Source organism: Colobus angolensis, unplaced genomic scaffold (genome assembly GCF_000951035.1).
Source record: "Colobus angolensis palliatus isolate OR3802 unplaced genomic scaffold, Cang.pa_1.0 Scaffold97, whole genome shotgun sequence".
In the NCBI taxonomy this organism is placed as follows: Eukaryota; Metazoa; Chordata; class Mammalia; order Primates; family Cercopithecidae; genus Colobus; species Colobus angolensis.
In genome coordinates this window covers 920235-931741 of record NW_012123709.1, presented here as the reverse complement: position 1 = coordinate 931741, position 11507 = coordinate 920235, and the positions used below count along the sequence as shown (strand labels likewise).

General features: G+C 53.6%; 1 protein-coding gene across 3 annotated transcripts in view; it reads right to left on the bottom strand.

The window, feature by feature from the left end:
* Positions 1-11507, bottom strand: part of BMF (Bcl2 modifying factor) — a 19691-nt gene that overhangs the window by 7974 nt on the left and 210 nt on the right. The window contains exons 1-3 of one of the 3 annotated variants that reach the window (XM_011932640.1): positions 9344-9399; positions 8577-8875; positions 6959-7119 (exon numbers count right to left, since the gene is read on the bottom strand). In XM_011932640.1, the coding sequence (XP_011788030.1) occupies positions 6959-7119; positions 8577-8868 (453 nt within the window). In that variant the 5' untranslated portion in view covers positions 8869-8875; positions 9344-9399. Of the gene's footprint in view, positions 1-6958; positions 7120-8576; positions 8876-9086; positions 9194-9343; positions 9400-11009; positions 11138-11507 lie in introns of those variants that run through there. The other 2 variants (XM_011932639.1, XM_011932641.1) reach the window with 2 other exon arrangements.

Genomic DNA, 11507 nt, shown 5'->3' with positions numbered 1-11507 from the left:
ACCAAGCACCTAACTGAGCTACCAAGCACCAACTGAGCTACCAAGCACCCAACTGAGCTACCAAGCACCCAACTGAGCTAAGAGTTATGTGGATACAAAGATGACTAAAATGTAAACTTGGTTCTCAATTGTTTTACAATATAATGGGGAGAAGAGCAAGAACACAGAGCTACGTATCACATGAGGCAGAGCAGGTTGAGGCAGCAAATGCGTGCTCCCTTGTACCGTTGTTTTCTGGAATGTGATTGCTGGGTAGCAGGTATAGGGCGGTTGGACCATGGTTCCAGAATCCATCAAATCTGTATGGCGCCTAGCTCAGCAAACTATAGTGTGACTTAAGCATGTTACCTCACTTCTCCGAGCCTCAGTTTCCTATAACACAGGGACAATGGCATCTAAAAGTACAAGGTTGCTGTGGTGATGACATGAGAAAAATATACATAAAGCACTGGGCCTGGGGGCAGCAATGAGCAGGCTCCTTCTTCCCTGGGGAACACAAGGAAAACCTAGGACCCACTGGCTTTGCAGAGCACTTCTCTCAGCATGCTGTGCAACAGGGCCTGCCTGGGGGGCACCGTCATCCCGGCGGACTCATGAAGCCCCTCGGAGATCCCTGACTTCTGCTTTGAGACTGGCCACCGCAGCCACAGGCCATGGGGCTCAGGATTCTAGGCTGCCAGGCTAAGCCAAGGATTCTGAAACCCAGAGGCCAACCCTTGGGACCAGTGGGCCCACTGCCTCAGACTGCTTCTGACCCAGAGGCCCGAGGAACAAGCAATGTGGCAAAATGGAAAAGGAAAAAAAGGCTCCTTGCCAAGAACTTCCTCAGCCCAGCCAGTAGTGTTAACAGGACGGTGAAGCCACCATGGCCACGCCCATAGATTCTCTAAGGACAAGAGCAGTCTGAAGCCAGCCAGCTCTCAGTGGAAGATGGCAAGGCTTCCTCCAACATAACTGGAAGACACTGGCTCCAGCCACTGGGGGTTGAGGGGTGCGGGTGGGGGACAGAGCTGTGCCGTACCATCCATGTCCCCAGACCCTTGTTTTGCACCTCCACAGCCTGGAGGGAGGAACTACCGAGACCCTTAGTTTCCCTCAAGCTGAGAACAGCTCCATCAAACTACTGGGCAACTTCTGCAGAGCTCAGGAGGGCATGACGGTGTGTGCCCTGGTTAAAGAAGGGAGAGGGAGGGGGTTGGGGGGACAAGCCTGTTGTGTGTATTATGCTATATGCAAAATAACCGCAGGTTCTGACTCTCAGCCTGGGGTCTTTTCAGCTGACTGTTCATGTCCTGTCCAGGACCAGGTCAAGGCAAACCAGGCAAGGAGGAAGGTTGGAACCGTCTCCTTCACACACGGACTGATTGTGCTCTGGTCATGGAACATGACCTCTTGGCTGCCAGATACGGATCAAAACGCAGACCAGACATTTTTCTTTAACCTTCTTTCTTTGTGTCTCCCTTAGTCCCCTCCTCCCATCACCCACTTTCCAAAAAAAAAAAGCCAATTTCCATCCCATGGCCTGCCTTGGTGGGGAGGGGACGAAGTCTCCGGAACTACGAGGCCCTTCTCCTGGAAGAGAGAGCAGTCAGGTGCAGAGTGTGTGGGGAACTCAGCCTCTAGTCTGCCACGCTGATGACTCAGAAGCTAAATATAGCGAGCGATATAAACAGAGCCAGCCACAGAGCAAACACAGGGCCCCCAGCCCTGGCGCTGGCTCTCACGCACTCTGGCTCTCCGCAGGCCCTCCCCCAGCCTCATTCTTCCCCTGGCACTGTCCTAGGTGGGCCTCCCACTCCTGGGACAGAGGCTGGCTTCCTAGGGACCCTTCTAACTCTATAGCAAACCTCTGGGGCCCCTGCCCAGGGCTGTCCCATCTAGACCCTGAGCAGCCTAGTTAGCCAGCTTGAGTTCCAGAAAACCACTCACTAATAACGAGAGAATCCCAGTGTCAGGAAGCAGTCAGGGGCTCCCTGAACAAAGGATCCAGTCTGCTAGGCAGAGAAGCTGCTAGTTAATAAACCATGCAAACACCAACTTGGGTACAACTTCCAAAAGAGCTCTCCAAATTACAAAGTCAGGTACAAACAAAATCCTAAAGTCATCTTTTAACATATTTCTAAAAGTACTCAACTGTCCCTGACTTAACAGTTACTTGTATCACAACTCCTAAAGGCCTTTCACATCAACTCTGCAAGGTAAGTGTTAGAAACTAAGGCTTGGGGAGATTAAATGATTTGCCCACGGACACACAACTTATAAGTGGCAGAGCTGGGATTTGAACACAGATCTGCCTACAAGTCTAGGATCGTTTCTGTGATATTACAGCTAAAGATGGTTTCAACCGAGTGGCTGAAAGTTTTCTCAGATTTCATTTGCCAAAAAATCTAATTACTATTCAGGGAATTTCCAAACCCAGCTTTTCTGAATGGAGCCACTCCTGATCCAAGTGCAAAAGCCATTTCCAACATGAAGAATTCCAACCCTCCTGTAGCTTTACTCACTCGACTGTCTACAGCAACTACTGTTTTTGAGGATTCTTGGCTTCTTAACATTGCCCAGAAATACCCCCACAAATGTCATGATGGGCCACTGCCATAGAAGAGACTCTCCCAAGGGGCGGGGATACCATTTCCTGCCCCTCCTTAGGCTCATGCTGAAGGAGGCCCTGGCACAAGGACAGGACAGCTGGGGTTCAGACCTTCTGACCAGGGCAGCCCAGGGGCTCAGGGAGGAAGAACATCTGCACCACACTCTTTCGCGCAGAAGCTGGACACAGAAGCAACACAGCACCACCCTCAAGATAAGCCATTATCAGCAGACCATCGGGGCCCTTGCCACAGTTTGTCAGCTCACAGAGGAGCAAACAGGGGAACCTTCACTCCTGCCCCGGCCAAAGGAAGGTGGGATGTGTGATGAGGTTCGGAAAGGCTTTTACCTCCACTCACTCTGCCTCCAACTCTCCTGCTGCTTTGGAGACACAAAGAGCTGAGGCGGAGCACCCTGCTGACTCTGATCTTCCGCCTCCAGTTTTTTGCCTGTGGATCTGGGAGAGCCACCCGGAACTGATAACCTGGGTAACCAGGCTAGTCTTCCACCTAGCAAGGCTCTCGGGAAATGTGCTGAAAGCGCAGATGGCTCGCGTAAAATGACACCAAGGGAAACTTGGAACCTGTTGCATCTGGAGCCAGGTTGATACACTCAATTGACCATCATTCCATTTTATAGCATCATCACGTCCCCTCCCTCTGCTCCATCCTCCAAGGGAGAAGATCATTCTGATGCAAAAAAAACCAAATAACTCAGGTCTATAACCAGGGACAAAAAGGGGGAGTTCACACTCTCCACAGAACTACGGACCAGTGGCCACTGTCTGGCCCCAGGACACTATCCCAGATGTAGGGGAAAGGTGGTGGTCAGGCCTCCTCAAGCCCCATCCGCCTATTGGGTTGCCTCTCTTGGCTCTCTCAACCCAGTCCGCAATGATGGGGAACGACTGTCATTCCCTGAAGAGAAATCGATAAGGCCAACGTCCACAAATGATCAGTCTGGGCACTCATTCCTCTGGACCAGGCAGGTAGAGGGAAGTTCAGGGGAAGCAGCTCTACTCAGGGAGTTCCCTGCCAGGTGGAGTGGGAAATGAATTGTGAACCAACAAGAATAAACATGGGGGGTGATCAGGATCATCAACACAAAGAAGGAAACAGGCATTAAAGAACATCTACTAGGTGTCCCGAACTCTCATAGGTATTTTCTCACTTAATTATCACAGTAAAATTCTGTGGTATTAGCACTAATTCATAGAAGAGGAAATAGGTTCAGTGAAGTCAAGTGACTTCCCGAAAACTAGTAGGTGGCAAAGCTGGTATTCAAACCTGGACTTTCTGACTCTGAACCCAAAGCCTAGAAACTAAATCCTAAACAACCTCCTTCCCACTGCCTCAGTTTCTCTGCCTGCAAAAATGAGAGAAGGGAATAGGGAAAGAAGATAAAGGATAAGAATGGAGGAGTGACAACAGCACTTTCTAGATATGAAATCTTAGACTGTAGTTTATATAAGAATCAAGTTTAGAAAATGACTCACTTCTTAAAACCAGCCACTGAAATATTCCAGGAGTACCCGTGTCCCACCTGCCTGAAGTCCTCTCACCCAGCCCTAGCCCTTCCTGCAGGATGAGTTCCTGGTGAAGGTCTACAAGCAGGGTCAGTGGGGAGGAGGGGGTTAAACGCAAGAAGACCCTGGGGAGAATTGCTCAAGGAGAAGACAAAAAGCCTGGCTCTTTGTACTGGAAAATTTGGGAAAATCAGCTCTTTGAGCTAGAAAGGGCTCACTGGCCAGCCTCCTACCCTTGCAATGAATTGTAGTTTTACTCAAGTAGGTAAAGAAGTAGGTAGCAAGTAAGAAGTAAGTAAGATGAAGAAGTAGGTAGCTGGCAAGAAGGGTAGGGGTATAAGTAAGTAAGTAAGTAAGAAGAGTAGGTAAGTAAGTAAGAAGAAAGAAGTAAGAAGAAGTAGGTAGCTGGCAGGAGGGTAGGGGTATAGAAGTAAGAAGTAAGTAGTAAGTAAGTAAGAAGAAGTAGGTAGCTGGCAGGAGAGTAGGGCTATAGGGAACTTGGGAGCCAGTGTGGAGGAAGAAGAAGTAGGTAGCTGGCAGGAGGGTAGGGGTATAGGGAACTTGGGAGCCAGTGTGGAGTGAAGTGTGAGGCAGAGGAGACTCTCATGAAGCTCTCCTCCAGTTCTCCTTTTCCCTAGCTTGGATGGCTCTGGCTAAAAGCACAGCACCTTGTCTAAAACTAACCTGTGCCCTCAAAGAGGCAGCTCTGAACTGGGAGAAGTGATGCCAACCAGCAAAAAGCAGGGCAATGCTGGGCACAGTGGCTCATGCCTATAGTCCCAGCACTTCAAGAGGCCGAGACAGGTGGATCATCTGAGGTCAGGAGTTCGAGACCAGCCTGGCTGACATGGCAAAATCCCATCTTCACTAAAAGTACAAAAATTAGCTGTGTGGTGGTGGTGGGCGCCTGCCATCCCAGCTACTGGGGAGGCTGAGGCAGGAGAATCGCTTGAACCAGGGCGGTGGAGGTTGCAGTGAGCCGAGATCATGCCACTTTACTCCAGCCTGGGCAAAAGAGCCAAACTCTGCCTCAAAAAAAAAAAAAAAAAAAAAAAATTGCTTGGGACTTTGGAAAAATTTTTAAAAAAAAAAAAAAAAAAAAGCGGGGCCAGACCTTGGGAGAAGGGCCTCCTTCTCCTCTCGTTCAGGACCAAGTTAGGAGGGTCCCCAGGACTGTATCCTAGTCCTGTGCCAGGGAGGGCTCCCAGCCTGTTCCCAAGCCTGCAGAGGCTCACCAGTGGATGGGGGAATCTTCTGGGGAATAACTGGTGAGAGAGATCAGATTATTGCAAATGAAGCAAGCTGCCTTCCACGTAGCCCTGTAGATGAGTCTAGGAGAGCCACAGCCACTGTGTCCCCCCATCCTCGCCAGTACCAGAGCTGGAAGCTGTGAGCTGGGCTCAGCCATAGGCCTGTACAACCAGTGTGGAGTGAATGGGCAGGAAGGAGGCCAAGAAACTGAAAACAAGAATCAGAGTGAGTCCACACAGGGACTGAAGGGGAAACTCTAAGCCAAGTTTCCACCAAATAGTCAAAGGAGAGGATAAGAACTGGAGCGTAAGTCTATTATCTAAGCATAGGGCCACCCTCCCGTCCTGATAACTAAGGGACCGGGAGGACTTACCAGGCCCAGGCCGAGCCCCAGACTGTCCTCAGAACTCCTTGGCAGAGGGCACTAACCATATCTAACCTGCAATGGCCTGTTCTTAGAAAACCCAAGGTCAATTCCTCTTCCCCTGGCACTGGCAATGGTTTGATACTTAAGTCAACCCACTATTACCAATAGCTCTCCTCCAGCCACCTGCAGCTACCCATCTCACCTCAGAGTCTGCCCAGTCACGGTCAAGCTAGGTATTCCCTTGATTTCCTGACAGTCAGACACACACACACACACATACAGAGCCAGCCGGGCTGGGGACACAGTCCCAGAAGTACAGAATGTGTTCGCTTCCAGGTGGCCTGCCTGTGCTTCAGCTGTGGCTGTGCCAGCACGGATGCAGCCTCAGGCTCCTCTCCCAGCCTTGGCAGCCATCCAGAAAGCCAGCCTGAAGAGGAAGGGTTAAGTTCCTGGGGGCCCAGCCCAGACAGCGGCTGCTGGAGCAGGGAGGGCAGCCTCCAGTCCATGGCACAGAGGGCTCCTCCAGCACGAGCCTGCCAGCCGCCGCCTTTGTTGATGGACTCTGCCACATGCTCGGCTGACACGCGATGCTCCGCCCTGGCGGGGCTGGTGCCAGGCTGCCGGCTGAGCGCCCGGCTGGCCGCCGGTCTGGGGAGCCTCTCCGAGGTGCACTCTCTGGAGTCCCAGACCCTGGTTCCCAGACAGAGACAGTGAGGAGCGGCCTCCCCAGCTGGAAAGTGTCAGGTTTCAACCGGTTCCACCACTTTCCCCCACTCAGGCCCCATCCCTTGGCCTGGTTACCCGTTTCCCACTGTACCTTAGCCAGGCACCCCCCAACTGCCCAGTTTCACTGCAGCATCCTGAAAATCTTCCTGTTAGGTCTGTGAGGGGCAACCCCCGAGCCACAGCCATAAGAAGAGATAGGCTGTCAAGCAGGGCTGCAGAAAGCCATCCGATTCCCAGGGAGGGACCGTAGCCTCTCCCAGAGGGCTCTTACGGAACATGAGTTGAGAGTGGGCAGTTAACCAGTGTGGAGCTCAGAGATGAGGGCAAGATGCTCATCCAGCTGGGCCCGTCCTGCCCATGGGAACCGCAATAACCAAAACTCCGGGACCATATCTTTGAGGTCTGGCAGAGACAGAGTTGCTGACAAGAGGAGACAGGCAGGCCCTGGCCCCCAAGCCCCAGCAGACTCAACCCTCCTCCCCTAAAACCCCCGTGCCTACTTGCTGCACATGAAGCCGGTGGAACTGGTCTGCAATGCACTGAAGCTTTCGGGCAATCTGTACCTCTGCTCGATGTTGCCACTGCCCTTCGGGGGGCTGCTCCCCGATGGGCAAGACTGCCGGGAAACTGGCAGGGAGAGGAAGCCGGTAGCCAGCATTGCCTGCAACGATAGAGGACCCACATCTCAGCATTCTCCACAACTGCTCCGGCCTCCCCACGCCTGCCTGACCTGGCCAAGACCGGAGGCTGAGGGTAAATCCTCACATGAGAAAGGATAGGAACTGGCCTGCCTCTATCAGGGCACTCTGCCAGGCTTGGGCAGCCTGCTGCCCAAGTGCACAGAAGTTGCGGAACAGAAGTGGGAACAGAGAGAGCGGCCCCAGCCTTCCCTTCGCTTCTCCATTCACCGACAGTGCCATGACAAAGGGCAGGTGGTAATGTGTGCAGGCGAACGTGACCCCTTCCGTCCTTATTTATCAAGCCACCCTTAACCACAGTTGGTTATTCACGTAGTAGCAGGTTGAAGCTCTTCTCTGGAAAAGCACTGGAGGTAGCTCTCCAGTTTCTGGGCTGAGCAAAGTAAGGGGCAGAGAAAGAAAAAATCAAAAAGTGTCTTCCCTTTTTTAGTGAAGTAGAGAAAGGCTAGTCTCCCGAAGCTCCTGGGCAGCAGCACAAAAACGAGGGAGGGAAAACTCCTGAGACGCACAGAGCTGCCAAGTTCCTCTCTGGAGACAGCCCCAGGCAAGACCTCTAGACCAGCGCTCCACACTCACCGAGTGCACGCGTTAGAGCCACCGCTAGGGGCGCCAGTCCGCCGGCCTCCCCGCTCCTTTCCCTCTTCCCTGCCTGCCCGCCTCATCAACTTCTCAGACTCCCGCCAGAACTGCTTTGCCTTGGGGCAGTTCCCTCTGGGAGTGACTGCAGTGTCTCCTCAATCTGCTCGTCAGACACAGTAAGCCAGCCTCGTAGCCTTTACCCTCCCTCCATAAGCTGCAGTGCTAATAGAAGAAAACAGACCGTCTAACCTGCCCTTTTGCCAGAGGAGGGCATATTTCTCACAAAACAAACTATTTATAAGCCCATAAATGAAGGGGTCTTGTCTTAGCCTTGGAAGCATCCCGTCTGCTGGCATTGGGCCCAGGCAGGCCCACCCGCTTTCTCCAGTTTCCCTTTCACGCACGGAAAGTCCCAAGTGACAACTGGGGGCCACCTTCTGCCTTTGGGAACCCTCCCTCCCAGAACCGGCTGGGTTTTTCCCCTTCACTGTCAACAGCCAGTCACAGATCCCCCAGCCTTCTCCAGCGCAAGAGGAGCCACTTTACAGTAGGCAAGTCACTGCTAGGACACTAAAGGCCAGGCCACTCAAGGGGCACAGGAAGTAAAAGGAGATACCATGGACACAAGGATCCCTCCAGGAGGGGACAATTTGCCCTCTGGGGGGCCTGAGGCACAGGTGAGGAGCAGTAACAAGCCGAGAGGCAGCAGGTGGAAGTCAAGGAATCAACAGCGCCGCCAATCACTTTGGGGAAGGAAATGGCAAAGGGCAGGTGTGGGGAGGGAAAGGCCCTCTTTTCCCCCAGTGTCTGTGGGAGGAGTCTTGAGGCTGACAGCACTCACCATAAAACAGTCGCTGGGGTTCCTCAGTTACCCCACAAGGCAGCATGACACCTTGGCTGGGGGAGGCTGGGCCGAGGGTCTGGGTAGCCTTGTCTTCCTGGCTGGTGGGTCGAAGGCCAGGGCCACAGCAGTGGGTGAGAGGGAAGAGCTGAAGTCGGCTGAGGGGGCAGTCAAGTAAGCTCTGGGCAAACAGATCGGCAGAGAGCGAGCTCCCGGGTTGGGCCCCCGGCTCCCCGTCCTCCGGCTGGAACACGTCATCCTCCAGCTCCTCCACACACCGAGATGGCTCCATCTCTCCTGTGAGGGGGCAACGCAGGCATGTGGGCTGCTGCCCCACCGGCGCCACACCTGGAGCGACTCCCCTTCCCTTCTTTCTTCCATGCTCCCCCTTCTTATTTGAGGTGGCCGGCCCACATACTGATGACATACAACCCTGGTAATAAAGCACTGCCAAGGGTGACACCCACTCCCAAAGTGTGGGCTGCCTACATGTTCAGGGGCTCTCCACACCTCTTCCCTGGGCCCGCCTGGAACCACCCTTTTTCCCGATCATGTTTTCTGACCTAGGCTGGGCACAAAGTTTGACTCTGAGGGTTGTGAGCAATAGCGAGAGTAGAATCAGCTATATGCACACAGGGTACCTGGGAAAATATAAAGAAGACTAGCCTCTGTTAAGTTGCTGTCAAGGGTGCTGTGACCGGCTATACATATAGTGCTTACCACACACACACACACACACACGGTCATTGTCCCAAGGAAACTCTTATCTCAGTCTGAGCTGAGCTCCAGGCTCAGCAGAAAAAACAAAAGCCAGCAATCCCAGGGCAGCCAGGTTCCCTCCAAACCTCTAAGCCCCGCCCTACTGCCCATCTACTCTAATCTCCACCCCTTGCTTGCAAACACAACAAACAGGCTCTGCAGTGTGGTAAGAGTGTGTCCTGGGAGAGGGGATAAAGACCCAAGCTAGTCATTGCAGCTGCCATCTCAGCTCTCTTTGAGCAGAGGTGAGCTGTCTGCCCACCAAAGACTGGCCCGGAGAGTAGGTTCAGCCTCTCCCAACTAAGTCTCCTCACTAGTCTCCACGATTTCAAATCCTTGTTTCCACAGCTTCCCGCTCCTGCCAGCTCTGAACCTGAGACTGGTACAACTGGTCTTACAGAAGGAAGTGAAATTCAGCCCTCTCCCTATGACCTCACTCACTGCCTATACTACTGAGGTTATTGATACGAGTTTCTTGGTGATAAAGAAGTTCCTCTTGCTCCACCTGATGGCTCTTGGAAGTCTGAGCTTGGAGCTACTCAGCATCTTAAGCTTCCAACCCAGCTCCCTTCACATGCCAGGAACCCCTTAGGGCCTCTGCAGCAGCAGCCAGAAGCAGCCACCATTTGAACAGCTAGGGATAAAGTGATGAATTTCATTCTTGTCAGACTCAGTTGGAGATTCCTGGGGGTTCTGTCCCCCAGTCTCTTGCCGTTGAAGAATATGCCAAATGGTCTATGGATTGGGGAAGTAGCTAAAACAATCTCAGTTCAATTCAGAATCCTGCCTTTGCCAAACGCAAGCTCTCTGTGAGGTGCTTGCTTGGGCCCTCCCTTCGTCCCATCCCATCCCTGTCCCTGAGCTGTCTATGGTCCTGTCTCTGCCCTTTTCCCTAGAGAGTGAAGAGATGCCTGCTAGGATGGCAAGCAGCCATGTGGTGTTCTTTGGACAGTTTCCCAAGTGTGTGTGTGTGTGTGTGTGTGTATGGGGAGGGGGGTAGGGGGTGCACTCCAGCTTATTAACAACAGGAAACAAAATTTCCTGATGAAAGGACCAAGTGCTGTCCTGCCAGTCACCTGGCAGGGGCTCCCCTCCAGCTCTCCAGCCTCCTCTTCCCAGGCTGGCAATCCTGACCTAAGAAGGGGCCCTCAAAGCCAATCACAAGCAGGGGTCATTGTCCTGGTTTTTCCTTTGAAGCCTATCACCTTCCCCTCCCCCTCCCAGCAAAGCCCCAAAGTTCAACCCTTGCCTAGACTGGACAGTGGGGGAGGTGCAGCCAGAAGGTGTGGCTCTGCAAGCCCCGGGGACCCCTCTCAGGCTCCACAAACTGTAGGTGGCTTGCTTGTAGGTGGTCGCCTCTGGAAGGGTGCTGGGCAAGGTCAAGGGTAAACTAAGAGAGGGTGAAGAAACCCTTTCCTCCCTTTTCTCCTGAGCTTAACAGGTGATGTCCAGAGTGGCGGGAGGAGGGCACTAACTGAGAACAGGGCCAGGGAATGCTTTATTCCCAGCAAAGGAACTCAAGCCCCGCTGCAGCCATCCCAGCCCCTAAGGGCTGGAAGAGGGATGCTGAACTTCGACTCCTCCTCCTCTTAGGCGAAGGCAATAGCCAGACACCCAGAGCCTCGACAGTGACTAGCAACACACACACACACACACACACACACACACCCAGACCTGGGTGACTCCAGGAGAGAGTCTCAGCCTCTGAGTCGTGATGCCAGGGCTCCGCGCCAGGGTCCAGCGTGACGAGCACTCGGGGGCTTGACGCCCAGACTCGATTGGGAAGGAGGGAAAAAGCCCAGCTGTTAAGGAGAGAAACCTTCAGACTCCGCAGGGAGGCAGGATGCCCCACAATTCCTGTTCTACCCCAAAGTCAGACCCAGAGGCTGGGCCGTTCTCGGGCGCCCAGGTCTGCACAGCAGCGCACCCCAGGTTCCCCTGCCTACCTGGACCCAACTCCTTCGAGTCCCAAATGCTACCCCCAAGTTCCCTCTTGGAGCAGCGCACCCAGCTGTGGGTTCTGCACCCCGTTCTCTCACCCCAGGACCCCAATTCTTCATGGTCACCCCAGACGCCCGCAGCCCAAACCCTTCCCGGGCCCCCATGCGCAGCGCGACTCCGCTCCCCACTTCCCCAGGGAGCTGCGATCCAACTCCGCCCGGACCCCGGCCG